We start from the raw sequence: 20253 nt of genomic DNA, 5'->3' as shown, positions 1-20253 counted from the left end.
TTTATTATTAAATCTTTATTTTCTGCACATGGATCCTGCAGCTTTCCCCCAACGTTACAACTAATGTGAATTGTTTCTTTTTATATTTTACCATGTTGCAGGGATGGTGTGTTAAGTGTCCATTATATCTGTAACTTTTTTAGCTGACTGGATTTCAGTTAATATCAGAATCTGCACTCTGTTAAAAGCTTCATATATCAACAATATCATCATAAAACTCTTCATAGAGTCAGTGTAATCTTAGAAATGTACTTAATTGAAAATGCATTCAACAACAGCTCACAGCTATAAGACTTAGCTGATAAATGAACAGTCAATAGTTAAAGTTAGTGATACAAACTGAGAACTTGACACTGGCATCCATACAGACTCTTCTGGTAAAATTTTTGCAATGTAGTCCCATTAGTCGCAGTTTATTCCTCTCTGAGAATCAGATCATATGCTGACGATGTGATTATGTCCATTTATAAAGGTTTCACCAATACCATTCTAAAAGCAGACCTGATACTACTAACATATAAAGCTATCCATCATCAAGCACCCTCATATATCTCTGACCTGCTCCACCCTTACATCCCCAGTAGAACCTTCAGATCCTCAGATCAGGGTCTACTTGCTGTGCCTCGTGTGAGGCTAAAAATTAAAGGTGACCGTGCCTTTGAGCATGTGGCTCCAAATCTGTGGAACAATCTTCCGCCCCAAGTGCAATCTGCTGATTCCACCAAGACTTTTAAAAGCATCTTAAGACTCATTTGTTTGTCTTGGCTTTTGACCATCTTTTGTAAATTGTTGTTATTTTGTCTGCTTCATTACTGTCTTATTTATTGCACATTGTATTGTCGATATTGATTCTCTGAAGCACTCTGTGAAAGGTGCTATACTAAATAAAGTTTACTTACTTACTTACTTCTACCAATCAAATGGCACCGTTAGAATCTAGAGCAATGTGGTGTAGATTTTTGGTTCTCAATTCTTGGGTCTGGGCCTAAAAGAGGGTCACAGGCTATTTTTAGATGTTAGAATCAAATGTTCTCTTTTCTATTTCTGTTTTTAATTCATGCAAAGCAATTTAATAGTAACTAGCAGGATAAACGTAGAACAGTGACGTCGCTGGGAGGCCATAAAAGCAGAGGAAAGGATTTCTTTGGGGCACTTCTTGGGTTTGGGTCTGTCTGTCTGTCCAGGATGATCAGAGGTGTGAGCTGTATGCTGTAACTTCAATAAACCCGCAAAGGCTGCAAGTTGATCCTGTCTTCGTGTTGAGTTGATTAACCATCAGGAAAATCAGAGCTTAGTAATGTGCTTTTAATATCTGTAAATCAGTGTGTAGATGGAGGCTGCAGCAATCAAGTTTACCTCATAATAAGTATGGTTCACTACAGTTTACACACCAAGGAGCTCCATCATAGCCTGATAAAAGAAGTTGTAGATTCAGCTGTGTCACTATGAGGCAAACCACAGAAACCAACTCAAACACGCTTCGGTCGAGGGACGCAGATACCCAACCGCCCCGAAACAACAGTGGAGGTGTGAGTCTTTCAGTAGTTTATCCACACAAGGCCCATCAAGGGCAGCAGCTCTTTGTATGGGCAAACCCTAATTACAGTTTGGACCGTCATGAAAAAGCTTCCGCTCCGACATCAAATACAAAGTCATTGAAGTACAAAGGCTTTCATTTTCCCCTTTGTTTCAGATGCCAGCGCAGCAGAAGGAGCGGAGCACCGAGGAGGAAACGGCAGAAAGATAACGGGATTTAGAGAGAGCCGGCAGGGAGAGCGAATCGGACGGAGACAATAGCGGAGACAAAAATGGCACAGCGAGACAAGGAGATAGACAAGAATGAACAAAAAATGGAAACATGATAAGAATGATGGATGTCAGAAGCATGAACAACACACACACACACATACACACACCCACATCAGACTGCTGGAAATGCCATTAAGTTTGGGTGTGGGAGAATTTGAGATGAAACAGATCAGAATAATTCAGGAATTTCCCAGTTTTGACTACACGACCATCTGTGAGCGAAACTTTGAGAGAAATTTACAACTGCTTTCCGGTCTCTTTCAGTAAATGTTGACAATAGTCTATTCTGTGGAACACCGGACTGGAGACTGACACACCCACACCCATGTCTGAGCTCTGACCTGAGTGAGTGTGTGTTGGATATTTCTGGGTCAGGTTATTCCGATGACAGTGATGGTATGTGATGATGTTAACAGTATTTCTTATCCTGCGTGTTCAGTGTGTAACAAAGACATTCAGTGTGAGTGTGTTCCTGTTTGTCAGTGGATTGGAAAGTTTATTCAGCAAGAGGTGAGGATGTGTGTGTGGCTGAAGACGCCTGTGTGTTTCTTTCACATAATATCCGTTGCTACCTTTGTACTCTGCTCCAGATTTGTCTCTGTTTTGTCTTCAAAGAAGACATTTTATGACTAGTGGAAGGATGACAGTTGTTTTTGTCACTGTTGCGTTTGGATGGACACTTTCTGTCTTTCTGTCTTATCTCATCTCACTGAAGCAAACATAGAGGCCAAGTCATCTTCAGGATACATTTTATCCAAATTGTTATAAAGCTATGCACTTTGGATGTTGTCACCTATTTTTATCTTACAGTGAGTAATCACCTAAACTTGTATGCCTATTCATATAAATAAGTAACAATAAGTAAGGGGTAATGCAGAGTGAGCAGGTGGTTATGCCAAATAGAATCCCTTAAGGGTGAGCAGGACCCTGATTTGAAGAGGAAGTTACCTGGCTTCTAATTAAACATATAAAACAGCTGACCAACCAGTCCTGCAAATGTGCCAAAGCCAAATAGAATCCCTTAAGGGTGAGCAGGACCCTGATTTGAAGAGGTAATTACCCGGCTTCTAATTAAACATACAAAACAGCTGACCAACCAGTCCTGTAAATCTGCCAAAGCTCATACCATGTTGTGGTTTTTGGTTGCTTTATGTCTGTTTTCTTCAATTTGGTCAACGTCTCTTTCACTCATCCCTTTGTGTGTTTAAACCATAGACTGTACAAATAATGGACGTAGTATCCGTGACGTCACCCATCTGTTCCTGAACGCTGTTTTGAAGCCAATCGTCGGCGGCAGCCATATTGGAAATGCTGAACTCAACCAGTCAAAGTGTGACGTAAAGGGGTGGAGTTTGAGCCTCCTAGGCAACAGCTATGTGTTCCCGCCTGTCAATCAAGTCAGTCATGTCCTTATTTGGGCAAAAACTTGTAATCTTCATATCTCTTGAACCGTTGCGTTAGAAAAAAATTAACCCCTCGTACAGTGTGTGTCAATAGAGAAATTAGCTAGAGCCAAGCTGTTTTTTGAACCAGGCTGTAAACATGTTTATTAATGCTGCAAAGATCGTCTTTTTTGAATTGGTGTGTATGTGGTTTCAGGTGTTTCTGCAGCCAGCCTCAAGTGGATGCCCGATGAATTGCCGCTTGGTTTAAACATCCCTCACTAGGTTATTCCTCTTGTCTTCTTTTCTCTTCTGTTGACTGCTCAGCCATTAACCACTAATCCAAAGTTTCAAGCTCTCCAGATAAATGAAGAGTAATGTTCGCAACTGGGAACTGACACTTTTGCCACAGTGTCAACAGGCACTGGGGAAATTATTCCAAAGGGTTAATGAAGCCGTTTGTGTCTCTTATATGCCACTGAAAAAAAATATGTATTAGCTGCCATCATAAGTTGTAAATATCAGTGTTGTAGTCATAATCTCCAAGAACAAGACCTCACTAAGAGCAGAGTTTAATGGGATCTAGGGGGTCAGGACTGAGTCAAGACAAGTGTTGGTTGCACTTGCACAGCACTAAATGCTTTTACCTTAAATCTCTTTGGGTGATGAGTGAAGAGATTTCAGAAGAGTTTTGGTGTAGACATATTGGGATGAAGTCACATTAGTTCCTCTTTTAGGATCAGCTTATATGCTGACAATGTGATTATATTCATGAATAAAGTATGTCAGGTTGCTAGTTCTTGTCAGTGTCAAATCATTTGACTGATCTGCGTCTCCTAAACTGTGTCTTGACCTTTGACCTAGTTCCCACAATTTCAGGAGACGCTGCACTGCAGAATGTACTCAAACATTTCTCCTTCTTTATTTTGCAGATGAACTCTTTGTGATGTAGGTAGCAAAACTTCAAATAACAAGAAATTCTGCTGCTGTCCTACTACATTCACTTTTCTTGCAGTGTGAGTGAAGGGGGCCAGGATGGGTGAGTGCCGCTAAGGTGATGGGACATATAACTTTGGAAATGAGTAATGTTATTTGGTGCTGAAATGATAGAGAATAAATAAGACAAAGCTCAGGAACTTGTTGTGTCAATGGGTCTTGAAATTAAACTGAGTCCTCTTTATTGTAGTGAGCCAAATATAGGGATGAATATGCAGACGATCAGAGACAGACTTTCAAAATGTAGTCCTGTATCGACCAAGACCATGCTTGAGTATTATAACTATCATGTATACTCTCAGGATCTGTGGAAAATAATTCAAACTCTCAGCCACAGTGCCCTGAAAGTGCATTTCTCTGAGATTGGAGGCAGAAAGAAGCAGCACCCATATTTTGTACTTTATTCTTTTCTTCTTAGCCCCTTTTTTTCTGTTGTTTTCTTATTTTTGCACAAAATAAAGAATCTCCTCCAACAATTACTTACACACTTGTGTTAAATTAAAAAAACAAAGCACACACACACAAAATAAACAATCTGCCCGGCTTACTGTAATCCAGAAAAACAGATTTGTTACTGTAAATCTGGTGTGTGCTCCTTTTTCATTATTATCTCGTACGTCCAAAATCTCTCTGTAGCTTTCTCAATCCTCCCCCTTTCCTCCACTCCTCTCCCTGTTTTTCTTTCTCTTTTATGTCTCCTCTACCACCCACCTGTCTCGGCCCCGTACTAACTCATCCTCCTGTCCTTTATATCTCAGAGAGACAGATTTAAAATGCATGCAGAGACAGAAACACACCCCCTGTCCTACACTCCTCAAACCAACATCTCAGGCCAAGTTCTTAACAACAGACTCCCAGCCGTCTCTGCCTCCTCCACAGCTTCATAATTGACCTTCTGTGTGTGTCTGGCCATCTGTGGGCCTCCAGTCGCCCTGTTTGAACATTTTCAGTGAGTGCTGCTCACTGGTCCGTCTCCACTTGTTTTATCTGCCCTCTCTTTCTCCTTTTCTGTCTGCCTTTCCCTTCAAACCCTGCAGGCCTAAGTGGAGATGACAGTATCGAACAATTCCCTCATAAAAAAAAACTCCACCTCTCTCCTCCTCTCCCTGTTGATGGAAAATTTACTGCAGTGTTGTGCACTTTTATCCAGTCATGCTTCTCCTCTGATTGCTAAATGGTGTCTTATATTTTCCATTTCAGGATTTAGGAGGGCCAAAACTGAAAGAGGATAACAAGGTATAGGGCAAAAGGGCTTTGGATACTTTATAATAAACATCCATTAAGTACAGAGAGGTCGATGGCATTGCTGTGATGTGCTGTGATTTTCTGTATTTCTACAACAGAACTCCAGGAAACTCAAATAAAGCCGAGTGAAGAGCAGTGAGATGTAATTCTGTTTCCTTTTCTGAGGATCTAATCTGCAGGAAGCTTCTGATGTTGATGATAATTATGGTCCTGATGCTGACAGCTCCAGTGATGAAGATGATTATATGAATGAAGATGAACTGTGCCTCTGCAGCCCATACAGTCATCTCACATCTGTGCAGAGAAGCTCGACAGTGCCCCTCTGTGGTGAGGAATGAGAAGTGAAGCCAGGAAGAACAGGAGTCACATTTAAAGTCAGCTGTCACACATAGAAAACTGGAACAAGTTATTGTCTGCTCTTTATCCTCTTTTTTTCACCATCTTTATCCATCATCCAAGAAGTGACTAACATATCCTCACTACAGGATGTCAAATAAGCTGTATACACACATGTACAAAACTCCTGAAGATTTCCCCACATTTTCAGGGTGAGCTCCATGTGTGAAGCCAAGATATTCACACCATCTTCATCTGTAAGTCTTCCTGTTCCCGCTAGACCCCAGTTTGAACCAATATGTTAAGTCAGGGTGAGATGATGTGAGACTGCAGCAGGAAATATTCACCATGAGCTGTGGGCAGAGGCGATGACATTTATATAGTGTGATTGGTGCGAACCGGGAAGAGCAAGACATAACAACATAACAAGATGAAACATCCAAGGCTAAAGAAGGAGAAGAGGAGAACAGCAAAGATGTCTGAACATCAGTATGTTTGCATGTGGCATTGACAACATTTTCTTCATAGTGTGGGGCATAGTGTTGCTTTGACCACCATCATGGAAGAAGAAGAAGAAGAAGAAGAAGAAGAAGAAGAAGAAGAAGAAGAAGAAGAAGAAGAAGAAGAAGAAGAAGAAGAAGAAGAAGAAGAAGAAGAAGAAGAAGAAGAAGAAGAAGAAGAAGAAGAAGAAGAAGAAGAAGAAGAAGATTATTAATTTATTTATATAGCAATTTTCAACACAGGTAAAAAAGTGCTTTACAAAGGGCAGTAAAAGCAACTAGAAATGCAAAGCAAAATTGAAGCAAAAATAAATCTTAAAAGCATACCAACTTATAAAACAGTCCAATAAAATCAAAGTTAAAATTGAATTAAATCACTGAATAAAAGCTTTTCTGTAAAAATGTGTCTTGAGTAATAAAATAAAACAAGGGACAGACTCTACATGTCTTTATCTCCTCTTGCAGGCTGTTCCAAAGTGCAGATGCTCTAACTGAAAAATCCCTGTCCCCCTTGGACCTCAGTCGGGACCTTTGAACAGCCAGCAGAGCACTGCCAGAGGATTCAGACTTCATCCTGGCTCACAGGGGGATAAAAGCTCAGAAATATTTGGGAGGGGGAAATCCATGCTGGGCCTTAAAAGTGATTAATGGAATCCTAAAATAATTCCTTTAATTTTATAAACGTGACACTGGTTAAACTCCTGAAAATTGACAGAAAAGTTCAGGAGACCAAATGTGAAAAGAACTACACAGCCTCTCTGTCACAGTTTGCTAAAGACACACAAGATGTCACTGTCCAGTGCCAGTTTCAAGACACACTATTATTCTTCTTTCCTTTAAAGATTATTGTTGCCTTTCTTAGATAGAAGAGTTCAAAGAGAGACATAAATGTAGGGAAGAGAGAGTGGATATGACATGTAGTGAGTGGCTGCAGACCTCTCTGTCCATGTGACACCTGCTCTGGTGTCTGTTTTCAGGTCTGCTTTAAAACACTGCATTGAATCGGATTAGGACAAAAACCTTTCCAGAGTCTTTCTGAGACACTAAAGGGTAAGGTCATTTGGTGGATCACATGCATATTAAAGTCTGTTTTAAGTAAGAGTACCAACAGAGAGAGAAGAGCCTTAAAAGGTTCACCCCAGATCTGTTTACTTCCTTTGACTGAAGAAACAAAATGTCCAGTCGGGTCTCTCTTACCTCTCTAGTTACTTTTTGAGGGGTATTTGAGGATGCTGGCCAATTGGAGTGTCATGAAATATCTACCATTCAGAGACCTTTAAATACAATGAAGGGTATTCAACAGTTTTCTTTGTAAGACTTTGACCCTCATCTAAAAGTTATTTTTGATACAAAGGAGGAAGAGAAAATGTCTTCAAGATGTCAATACATTTAGTGATTTAAGTGTCTGAAATGATGGTGCTGACCGTGATAGCTGCACATAGATGTGTTGCCTGAACAGTGAAACAGCGCCTCCCTGTGTCAAAAGAAGAGAACACCAGGTCAAGATCACAGAAGTGAATTGTTTTAGTAATTTGGAGTTCAGCTTATTTGATTTTTTTTTATCTGAGACAGGATGGTAGGGTCAGAATAAATTCCGTGTCTCATTTTCCTCTTCACAGGGTTGCCACACTGTCTATACAGTATCATCTCCATCTCTTATTTATGCTTCATGCTCCTGATATCCCTCCCCACACACCAAATTTTACATGCACTCATGTTTCATCCAACCTTTTCAGGTCTGTGCTCGTGTATGTGTATGTGGGGGGGTGTTTTTGTGTGTGTGAGTGCTATTTGTAAGACTCTACATGGTCACATATGTGGACGAGGAGGGTGAATGTCTGCTGGCTAGAATAAAATGAGATAAAGATGGATTGAAGTCATCACTGGAAAACCAGCAGCACAAGGAGAGATCCATCTCTCATCAGCTTGTGTGTGTGTGTGTGTGTGTGTGTGGTCATTCTTTATATTTGCACCAAGCAGGAGATAAAGATGTAAACAAAGGCATTAACACATCTACTTGAGGCTCTGTGCCGCTATGAATGGAAACACAACACTACACTGCTCTCCTGCAACCTGTGAAATCCCACATGAATAAAAACACTGTAAACTGTTACTGCAGCAATTATCAACAATAATTACTCTCTGTGTTGTCAGCTGAGTCTGCAGTACTTCACAACGTCCTACGAGTGGCAGCACTTCACAGTACTCCAGCTGATCTCTGAGAGGATCAGTGCAGAGGAGAGAGGAGGATTTTCATGTTAAATAACTGAGACTCCTACAGATCAGATGAAAGACAGAGATTGAATTTTATATGCAACAAAAGCAGTTGTGCTCCGAGAGTCAGGACTTGTTATTTTATATAACTCAGCAGTGAGGGATGCTGAAGATCAGCAGGTCTCTAGATTACATTAAAAGACTAGAATAGAATAAGGGTGCATGAACACACACACACACACACAAAGAGAGAGACAAATAGAAAGAATTATGTGATAAATTGACTATTTCTTCCTGCAGCACGAGGACAGTCTTTGAGGTAAGACTCTCTGAAAGTCACCTGCACCTGTCTTTGAGAAAGGAAGACATTTCATCTGTGACGATGAGTGTGACCACTCAGGTGTTGCACTATGAAGATCTTTAGAAACAATGGGCAATAACGAGCATGGCAGAAGCTCAGATTTATAAACATGTACTCCTAAGTAAAAGGCCAAAGGGAACTCAACATTTTATTGGGTTTCCAATCGTCATCAGAGGTTAATATTGTCAATCAAAACTAGTCAGTGGGAGCTAAAGCGAGCTCCTCTAATTGTGAGGCTTTACTAGCAGTGGCTACAAGTTCCAGGATGCCTTGTCTCACCACCATCATCTCTCTCTTTCCCTCTTTCCAACCCCAACGCAGTCTCAGCAGATGTCTGTCTAACATGAGTCTGGTTCTGCTCAAGGTTTCTGCCTGTTAAAGGAAGTTTGTCCTAGCCACTGTAACTTGCTAAATGCTGCAAAGTGCTGTGCTCATGGTGGATTAAGATGAGATCAGACTGAGTCCTGTCTGTAAGATGGGACTGGATCTCATCTTGTCTTGATGTTGGGTCTTGGCCTGCTCTGTTTGTAAAGAGTCCTGAGATAACGTTTGCTGTGATTTGGTGCTATACAAATAAAGATTGATCGATTGATCGATATTGTGATGGCATCTCTTCAGAGTAATCTTCCAGCAGTAGTTGAAGCCCTGTCTACTGAAAGAGGTCATATCAACACATTTTACTAACATTCAGAGACATAGCCAACAAAGCACTTTAAAGATACTTATCCTCACAGAGGATAAAGGAGAGAACTGAAGCTGTGGGGCTCTGACAGTGAAGCAATGAGAGCCCTGGATGCTGACGCAGTTGAGTCATACCTGTTGGAGCCACACTGAAACGGACTCAATGACTGCCAGTGGAGAGTGTGGTTACATCAAAACCCAACTACTCATTGGTAGTCTTTTTTTTTTGCTGGTGATTGTACTGCTCTGAAAAACAATCATTTTAGCCACAAAATAGCCTCAATGGGATGTGGCTTAAAAAACTGTTTTGGTTTGGCTTTGCTTGGACTGATTCATTTGCAGCCTTGTCCACAAATCCACAGTGAAAACTCATCTGCTGAATGCTACATAAAGGAGGTAACAATGCTCAAAACTTGTCCATGAACACAACTCCATGCTTGAAGCCAACATTTTGCTCCGTACTCCTGTGCTGTGAAGCATGCACGTGAGAACCGCTACACTGACATGTGATTTCAAAATAAAAGCACCATCGCTTCAAAATCCAATTACCTATAGCTACATATCCTCCCTCACTTAAACACTGGAGTAACAAACTGCAATGTTATTTGAAATTGGAAAAAAAAAACATTAGCCTTTGAAAAGTTCATAAGTTTAAGTGAGAGTAGTGCAACATTTTTGATCAAAGATTTAATGTTATTTTATTTTTTTGCAGCTAACATCTATTTAAAGAAGCAAAATATATGAAGTTATTGAGGTCGAGCTTGTCGGTGTGGAGTGAGTAAATGTCTGTATAGGTCATTTTTTCGTTTGTTAGTTTGTTCTGTTTGTTGATCTTGTTTTTGTTGGTTTGTTGTTTTGGGTTACTGTTAATTTAATTGTCCACTGTGTTTTATTGTTTGTTTGTTTTCTTTGGTGTTCATGTGTATATTAAATGTGATTGAAAAAAAGTTATACAAAAAAAATCTAATTACTTATAATGCATGTGAAATAAAACACAAATTCCACTTAAATATCAAACTTTAGCAAATCTTCTATTTGAAATACAAAAATATTATTATAATTGCAACAATTATCAATGAGTCTTGTAAAATACACAGATCTGCTCTAAGTCTAGACTTTTAATCAACAAAATTTAAAAAAAGACGACTGACAAAACGTCCATGACTGAAACAGTTTTCAACATCTTTTCAACGGTGACCGTAGTTCCTTTTTAACGTTTATTTTAGGGGGAAAAAAATCACTTTTTTCACCAGTCTACTCCATTATCTGTCTTAGGAAGCTGTAAAAATAAATCCATGATCTACTCGTACATATTCCTGAAAGTCGTCCTCACTGTTGCAGCGTCATTCTTTGACAGCACAAACAAAGATGGACACTCACTCTATGTTCATGAACTTTGATGCTTTATTTTCAGAGCTGTATCTGGATGCATCATTCCACTATCCTGAAAATAGATACCCCTGTGCAGACTTTAAGTCAGACTGGAGTGGTGGCCCAATTTCCCCTTCCTCCAAGAGTACACTCACATCATCATCTAAATGAACAGCTGTAAAGGATTCATGCAGATAAATGCTGAACACTATTCAAAGCATGTTGTGGCACAAGATACACATTAGAGAAATAATTAACAATCAAACATGGTCTGAAAAACGTGCAGTTTTAAAGCCGCAAGCCTCTCACTAACGACAGGATTAACTTTATCAGGAAACTTTTAATGGACCTTCTCACTCCAAAGCTTTTTCAAAAAGCAATTTGAACGTTAGAGTGATGTTATTTAGAAAAAGTCAATCTCCTGAAACTGACGAGAGAGAAAAAAAAGAGAGAGCAGGAGCAGTAAGTTATCTTGAAGTGATATTACTTCCTCTCATACTGTTCTGAGTGGGAACATGTACAGGTAAGTACTTTTTCAGATTTATGTAACTGGAATTGCCTGACGGGAGACAAAACTAAATGAGACAGAGGAGAGAGAAGGCGAGAAGGCGAGAGGAAGGTTAGGAAGGTAAAGAACAAGAAGTACATGGAAAGAGCCAGAAGACACAGGAGCCAGTGAGGGGGGATTAACAACATCCAGACTCCACATGTTGGTAGATTTAGCCTGTTGCAGATACTCGGGAAGGTGATCAAACACCGACTCCAAGGCGCCATCTCGATCTCTCAAAACCTATCTATTTAAATCTCAAACAGCAACAGGAGATGAGAGGTCTTCACTGCTTTCTTACTCACTGCAGAGAGCAAAGGGGGATCAAATGAACTCTCCTATTCAGATTAACATGCAACTACACTCAGTTTCAAAGCAGTTCTAAAAAAAGTGCTACGTCTAATCAACTAACCGATTAAACGTCATCACCCTCGCTTGTCGAGGTCAGAATTACTACTCAAACTAATGATATTTTCATTCCTGTAGGCCTGAAATGTCGGTCATATGTTGTGTTTTAGCTGCAGCACATCCACATGCCACTAGTTGGGGCTGTTGCTCTGGTTAAAGGCTACTGCAATGATGTGATAATGCTCTACCACCCAGATGTAAACGAGCACAGATGTTAGATCTCGTAGTGCAGCACTGTTTTGAAGTATGTTGATGGAGAAAATGGAGATGAAGTTGTGTGTAGGCTGACTCACTTGACTGTAGAAGTGTGTAACAAGCACAGGCATGATAATAATAACCTGCAAAGAGGACTGAAGGCTGGTGGTGCTTGCTCTGCTAACATTAGCCATGCTCATTAAATACATTTGACATTGTTTAGCTGCAGACCATGTCCGTGTTTAGCCATGTTTAATGATTTGTGTTCAACTTTGACTGTTTTCTGGGTGTTTTCTTACCTTCAGACCAGGCTGTTATTCAGAATTTATATAGGTAACTAAGAAATGAGTCACATCTGAACATGCCTCGTCAATGTTGTGTGCGAAGAAGCAAAAGAAGATCTTTAAGTTTTCTTTTTATTGATAGTTAATAACTATTAGCTATAAGAAGGTTCAGTTAACTTACTGTTAAGCATGTCCAAGACCAAGCAAGTCCATTCAAGACTTGACCAGCATACATCTCTCAAACGATGACCTGAAATCCAGTGTCCTCCAGAGCTTGTAGATATCTTGACTGGTCTCCAGCGAAGTCCTGTAGCCAGGTAAGTCCATTGTTCCAGGTTTCATTTCTCCTTTGTTACATTTCCTCTGTCTTGACCTCCTGCTGGTGATTTGAAGTGTTTCCCCATCGAATAGCCTTCGGCCTCTTGACCAAATTTCCTTTACTGTTTTTCCTCCATTGCTCCTCACAGCCTCTGAACTTCTCTCCTCTGACTCTGAAACTCCGGTGTTTCAGATTACTGAGCACAAAGTCTTCTTCTTTCACAGTCAGCCTGCAGCATGCTCTCAGTGCCCCAGTCGAGACACAATGAGCACCTGTAAGTATATATGATGTGTTTTCAACTCATCCTCAAGTGTTCATGTTGACTTTCACATGACAGGTCCAAATGTGTCAGATTTTCAGACAATATCAACACATCAAGGCTCACTTGACATCTTAAATAAACCGGGCGCTGCTGATTTTGCTCTCCCAAGAACTGCCAAGACTGTTCGCCACACATCAGCCTCTTTCAGACGTGCAGTGTTTCCTTTTTTTGGTTGATAAAGCAGATGTTGTACCGTTGTACATTTTGTCCTGATATCATGAATAATGACAGACAAGGTGGCTCTCATGCATATTTTACACACCCGTCCCTCACCTAACTCAAATGTGTATTTTCACTGGTAACAGGATACATGAATAAAAAGGTCAAGTCCAGACATTAATCTCTGGAGATAATTAAAGGTCTTACGTTTAAACAGCGGTATGTTGTATAATCGTACACAGCCCAGGTTCCAATGACAACTCATGGTACATCTGCACTTCCCAGACTGACACGACTTTAGCTCTAATGACACTCATAATGAGCTTAATGTACAACAGGCCATCGAGGTAACCAAAGATAAATATTGATAATTAATCATTGGGCCCAGGTTGCATTGAGAACAAGCTGTCTGCCCTTCTCTTTGAGCAGGTTATCAGGCGCAGGGAGACTGAGCATGACAGACAGAGAGGTACAGAGCGTGAAAGAGACAGAATGTCAAACAGGCCGACCGGGTCAGATTGACAGGGAGAACGTTATGAACCGACAGGAGCGATGTGTTCTCCAACAGATGCAGCCAGCCTCTGTAATAAGATAATCATTCCTCCAGTTTGACTTCTTGCTGCTGTTTGTTGCCAAAGTTTGAACTCTTGAAATGTTTGGTCGATCAGACCAGTGGAGAGAACGCCTTTCACTGACGAATACCCATTTACGTAATTTACCCATAAATATATCTGATGATGTAAAATAGCCTGATGTTTATTAGCAATTTGAACAAAAAATAAAGCTAGCTAGCATCCTGACCTGAAAATAAAAGATTCTGGGTACATTGATGAGATTTGAGTTTGCATGGTGACAGTGTTTTTAACCAGTAATGCAGAAATCAGTCAATTAGAAATAAGTTAATAGCACTTGTGTCTGCCCTTTAAAGCCAAAACCAGCAGTTAATTAGCTTAGCATGAAGAAAAGAAGAGGCTCTGAATAGTTGTGCAAAAATGAGAAGTTGGGGTTTCAGCTGGTGGTGTGGCTTGTGAGGTATTTCTTACCTGCTTCTTCTCAGCACTGAAGAGAGGTGGGGTCAACGTGGCTCCTGAATACCATCCTGTGTAGGTTTTTGGGTGCACACTACAGGTATGAGACCCTGAAAAGGCTGGAGGGAACCAAGTGGCAACCTCCGGCCGCGAGAATTGAAGCCAATGCCGAGGTGTTAAAAACTGCAGTTCCTCTAGTGTCCACTCGAGGCTGGCTCCAGAAGTACCGAAAACCACATACACAACAATTCAAAAAAGACGATCTTTACAGCAGAAATAAACACGTTTACAGCCTGGTACAAAACAACAAGTGTAGTCTGGATAGCTCATTTCTCGATCGGCACACACTGTACGGGGGGTGAATTTTTTCAAAACGCGGCAATTTCAAAGATATTAAGATTACGAGTTTTCCATTACGAGAGGCACTGCTGACTTGATTGACAGGTGGGAACACTGTAGCTGTTGGCGAGGAGACTCAAAACCTGCCTCTTTACGTCGCTCAACAGCAGTTATGTTGAGTTCAACATTTCCTTTTTTTTTTTCTTCTTCTTTTCCTTTTTTTCTCTTTTCTTTTTCTCTTGTCTGCATATATATTTCTGGTTTGTGTCATGTTTGTCACAAACTGTCAAATATTAATGCAATTTATTCTTGCATCTCACCATGACGCCAAAAACACTGTGCGGTGATACTAATGATTAAGCAACCCTTAGTGTCCACAATCATTACTGAAGCTTGAGCTTGAGTTCAACATTTCCAATATGGCTGCCGCCAATGATTGGCCTCAAAAAAGCGCTTCAGAAACAGATGGGTGACGTCACGGATACCACGTCCATTATTTGTACAGTCTATGGAGGGAACACATATATCATGTAGCTATGGGGGTCAGGCATCAGGATCTCTGATGAGGAGCGCGGAAACATTGCTGGGGAGGATTTCTGGACTAACTTTCTCAGCCTGCTGCCAATGGGAGACGGTTCCAGTTAAGCCCAAAGCTTGCAGTCTTACTAAAGTGACAAGACTAGTTCCTTTTTTTGTGTGTGCAGTTAAGGTTAACTGGCTGTTGGTATTAAGGGAGGCATTGATGAGTGGAAGCATGGTCAACATTAAGGAGCTTTCCAATCACGGCTTGTTTAATAAAAGTGTCTACAGCCATTAAAGTGACACATTTTAGGGAATTCTGTTTTAAAAGCTTAAGCTCAACCAGGAGATTATTCCAGACTCCAGGGAGAACAACAACTGTACTTTGCCTCATTGCCCCTCAGTAAACAGTGCCCTTGAACAGGACCCTGAAGCCTCCTGTGCTCAGCGTTAAGTTTCCCCTGGATGAAAGCCTCAGCTAAATGTAAGTGGAAAAAGTGAAGGCAGGTGAACTCCATGGTGGCAGGGATGGGCTCTTACTTTTATAACGTCAACAACAACAAAGCAAGCACAAAGCCTGGGGCTGTAAAGGCATCAACATATGTAGCAAATAGTGATCGTGGTTATGAGGCAGGGCTGTTTGCAGAGTGACATCCCAACAAAAACACTGAGTGCTTTTTTTTTATTCCAGCTCTGCCAAAGTCACGCCAATGTCACTGTGCTTTTCAATCCCTGGAGACAGGAAAGTCTTACCTGCTCTTTAGAAATGAAAAAGGCAATAGATGAAAAAGTTATCACACAGAGAAACTAATCCATCCTCTTGCTTGGTTTCCTCTGTTTCTGTGCACAAAAAGTAATGCAATTTCACCATGTTTGAATATTGCATATAAATGGAACATGAAATACAGTGATATGAAATCATGTCAGTGCCATGCAGGGTGAAGTGCTGCACCTTACAGAATCAGATTATCACCCAAAGACCCATTTACACCTGAAAAGCCACCATTAACACCACAGTGTCTGGGGAATCCAGCTCTGCATCAGGGTAGGGAATTAATGTTGTGAAGCTGTAGCAGCTATTTCAGGACATGAGCTGGATTTCTCTGCAAGCTAACAAATATATTCCCCTATATGTATTAAAGACATACAAAGATTTACATGTCCTGTCAAATAAAATCCATCACTCAAACAGCAAGAATATGATGTCTGATTACTGAAAAAGCAAAACTCACACTTGAAGAATCAATAGAGAGAGGGTGTTTACTCTCAAGAAGTTAAAGTATCGGTCTCCTCCGGTGCGATAAGCAACTGTTAAAAGATGCATAACTTCCTCAGAGCCTGGGAGAGATTGTTAAAAAGGAATATGAGGAGAATAACTTTGCATTACAGATGAGGAAAAACTGTCGTTCCAGCAAAGGCAATGTGAATTTCCTGAGGCGAGTGTGAATGAAATGCAGACACATGAGTTTAGGGTGTGAACCAGACAGAGCCAGAGGGGATAGACTGAAGAGTCCACTCTAAGTAAAGCCTTCTCCCATTAGCACTAAATTAGCACCACATGTCTGAAGTTGGTTGACAGTGTTTATCTGTACCTAATGATTGTTTTGTGTTGGAGGATTAAGAGTTTGATCTTTGTTCACCTCAAGCTGAACACAGTGAGCAGGTATGAAAGGACAAGTTTAACAGATTATGTAAAACATGTCCGTCGAGCTTTGAAACAGAAGAGGTTTGGTTCTTTCAGGTGAGGTGACAAATCCAAAATCCATTAGACAAGAAAATCAAAGGTCAGTGCAGTTTCTCACAAACTTATAACAAATGATTGTTCTCATTAAACAGCAAAGTCTCAATCTTCAGAACAAGTTATACTTTTGGGGCTTTTCACCTTTATTTGATAGGACAGCTGAAGAGAGACAGGAAGCATGGGGATAAGAGGGCAGTGGAAGACATGCAGCAAATGGTCGCGGCTGGAAGTCGAACCGGCGACCTCTGGGACAAGGGCTATAGCTCCTGTATCGAGGTGCGCTTACATTGGACTTCCACCAGATCCTTGACCAGTCCGTCTCCGAAGCGCTGGAGTAGGACCGCTGGACAGCTGGAGTCATGTGACCAAGGTTTTCCCGCGATAATTACTGAATCAAGGATTCTCCTCATCCTCCTCTCCTCCTCCATGTTGTCTTTCTGGTCCTCTGAAAACCTCTGACCTGTTGACTCCAGGCCTGGCTCCACTCATCATGACAGTTTGTTGTTGTAGTTAAGTGAAATATGATCTGGTGATAAAACAGAGTGTTTTATTCTGAAAATTAACCAGATGTTTTCATTTTGTTTTGGTGCCTGACTTCCTGTCCCGCTCAAGCTGCTCTGTTGAAATTGATGCGCCGTGCTCCGGCATCCGGCCTGCCAGATCAGATACACAGCTGGAATACAATGGAGCGGATCCAGTGGAAGTTAAAACAGTGACTAGCATAGAAACCTATCAGATCCAGCACTGTGGTGGATTGGAGACAGACCAGACAAGGATCTGGTGGACCGCTAAGCCACTGGCACCCCTGGAACATATTTCTTTGCTATCTATTCTTAATGCAATGTCATGTTATGTAGCGATTCTAATGTGACTTATTGCTTGATTGGTTAATCAAAAGAAAATTAATCCCCATCTGGTTGATTTTTTTTTTTTTTGCTTTAAAGCATACAACTGAAGATAAACAAATGTATGTGCATGGTTTTATTCAAAATTATTTTTGTATGAAGCATTGCTTTTAGAATAATTGATGAAATCTGAAATTTTAAATATTTCAAAACTTGTATTTTTCTAACAGGCATCCAATGACCTCCCCATTAGAAACCCGTGAATCCCCAGGGCGGTAACCTTGAGAATCACTGGGATAGACTGGAAGAACATTTGAAGACATCCCTTTGACTCGAGGTGATTATGATTGTCAAAAACAGTCTGCGTAATAATTGACTGGTCAATCATTTAAAGTACTTGCCAAAGATTTGTGTTATTTATTGGATGTGCAAACTATACATTTTTTTGTAGTGATAAAATATACACCGTATCACAACCCCAAATATCAAGTAATTGTCACCAAGTTTCCTGTGTGTTTGTTACTCTGCTTGATAAATGAAGAGGACCTCGCTGTGGCTCAGTCTCTTGCTAAATGCCAAAGTTGTAAAATGTTCTTAAAATTATGCTAAAAGTAAAAAAATAGTTGAAAAAGTTTTTATAAACAAGTATTTAGCTGCAAGAGCCAGAATGACAGCCCCTTCCCCAGAGTCATCCCAGATACCTTTATTGTTTGCTGTCATTTCTCTTGCCGTCACTAAACTCCTTCCAGCTCTGACATCTGTTTGGTAGTGTGAGGTTTTCTTTGCCCCGGGCTGAGGCTTCCAGGCTATCATTGTGTTTACCAACCTGCCTACAGCTCTGCTCCTCCAGTGAACAGAGACTTGTTACCCTCAAAAAACTAAAGCATGCAGAAAGTAGATGATCTATTAAATTGCTTTATTATTAAGTGAAATGTAAAAGCCACAGAAATGATAAATGATATCTGAAACATATTCTCCCCGTCTCTCAGGCCTCACTGCTGTAAACAGAGAGGTCAGAGACCAGGGTCACGTACAGTTCCCATGGAAACTGATTGACAGGTCTCTTGATTTTGCCCTGCTGACCTCTGCCTTCCTTGATCATCAGCTGGACGTCCTCGTCGTCCAGGATTCGGATGAGGTCGCCCTCGGGGTCGCGGTAGTTCAGGGCGATGTCATCCTCCTTGAAGACGTTCCTGCAGAGAGACAATGACAGAAACAGAGAATGACGTCAGACTCTGAGCGTTTTTAAATATTTAACACACTTTCATTTAGTCACACTGATTCAATTTGACCTGATACAGTCTAGTCTAGATCAATACATTTTTAAACTGTGTGATGATGTCATATGAGTCCCAAACAGAAATGTGGTAGTTGGTGTCTGAGACTTTGATGTGGATTTTCACTTGAATGCATCAGCTAACGTGATGATGCTATGCTAGCTGTCAGACAGGCATCCATGGGTTTCGCTGCTTAGTTAGCTGCCGGATGATCCAGTCAGTATCCTAGCTGTCTTGACATTCCTGGACTGGATTTGTGTCGACTGCCAAGAGTAGGGATGTAAGTTTTAAGTATTTTACGCGATCAATCTTTGTAAATGTTAACGATCAAATATTGATTAATAATTTTTTTTTAAAAGTAGACATTTTTCATGTCAAGAACAATGCCCAATGCGTTATTTTCCCTTAATCAAATTTTCCTTCACGACACAATGTTTATAACTGACAGTATTGAATATCTACAGATCATATTGAGGTGTACAAAATGTTAAACCCGCTGAATATCAACGTGTGGAGCAGCTTCATAATCTCTGCGGACATACAGTCATAAAAGTGAAGGCTCTCTTCTGTCTACTCGTTCTTACTGAGAACAACTCTGACTTCCGGTTCCTTGGTGTTCAGAATGAGGAGGACCTGACCTGGAGCACTAACACCTCAAAAACTGTGAAGAAGGCGCAGCAGAGGCTTTACTTTCTGAGACTCCTCAGGAAGAACCACCTGTCACAAAAACTGCTTGTGTCCTTCTACCACTGCTCCGTAGAGAGTGTTCTGTGTGTGTGGTATGCCAGCTGCACAGTGGCAGAGAGGAGAACGCTCCAGAGGGGTCATCACTACCGCCTCAAAAATCATCGGCTGCCCTCTCCTGTTCCTGGATTAACTTTACAGTTCACGGTGCCTCAAGAAAGCGAGAAACATCCTCAGAGACCAAACACACCCAGGTCATCACCTGTTTGAACTTCTACCCTCGGGCAGGAGATACAGGACATTAAAGACGAGGACAAACAGACTGAAAAATAGCTTTTATCCCAAAGCAATAAGTGCACTAAACGCTAAATAATGCAATATAAAATGGGACTGTGCAATTTTCCGATTCACTGAATGTCTGCCTGTTGGATGTGTCTTGTGGTTTTTATTTATTTTTATTTATTTATTTATTTATTTATGTTTGTCTACTGTTTTTATGATTTTTTACTTTCTTTTACTACTGTTCTTTTATGCATCTTCTTGCACCTCAATTTCTTTGTACAGTGAACAATGACCATAAAGATATATCCTTCTTTGTAAGAAAAACCAGTGGCTGATCTGGAAAAGTTTTGGGTGGGGGGTGGGGGGGCGCTGCGAGTAAATGCGTGCCTAGCAACACGTGTGTTCATTT

At 40.8% G+C, this 20253-nt stretch overlaps 1 protein-coding gene across 1 annotated transcript in view; it reads right to left on the bottom strand.

Moving 5' to 3' along the window:
- Nucleotides 1-18498: 18498 nt before the first annotated feature.
- ncf4 (neutrophil cytosolic factor 4) overlaps nt 18499-20253 on the bottom strand; it is a 57444-nt gene continuing 55689 nt past the window's right edge. Inside the window, exon 10 of the mRNA XM_034687641.1 lies at nt 18499-18794. Coding sequence (XP_034543532.1) covers nt 18587-18794 — 208 coding nt within the window. The 3' untranslated portion in view covers nt 18499-18586. The remainder of the gene's footprint in view (nt 18795-20253) is intronic.

This window comes from Notolabrus celidotus, chromosome 7, assembly GCF_009762535.1.
Source record: "Notolabrus celidotus isolate fNotCel1 chromosome 7, fNotCel1.pri, whole genome shotgun sequence".
Taxonomy (NCBI): domain Eukaryota; kingdom Metazoa; phylum Chordata; class Actinopteri; order Labriformes; family Labridae; genus Notolabrus; species Notolabrus celidotus.
The sequence above is the reverse complement of the archived record's forward strand: the minus strand, read 5'-3'. Positions and strand labels throughout refer to the sequence as shown.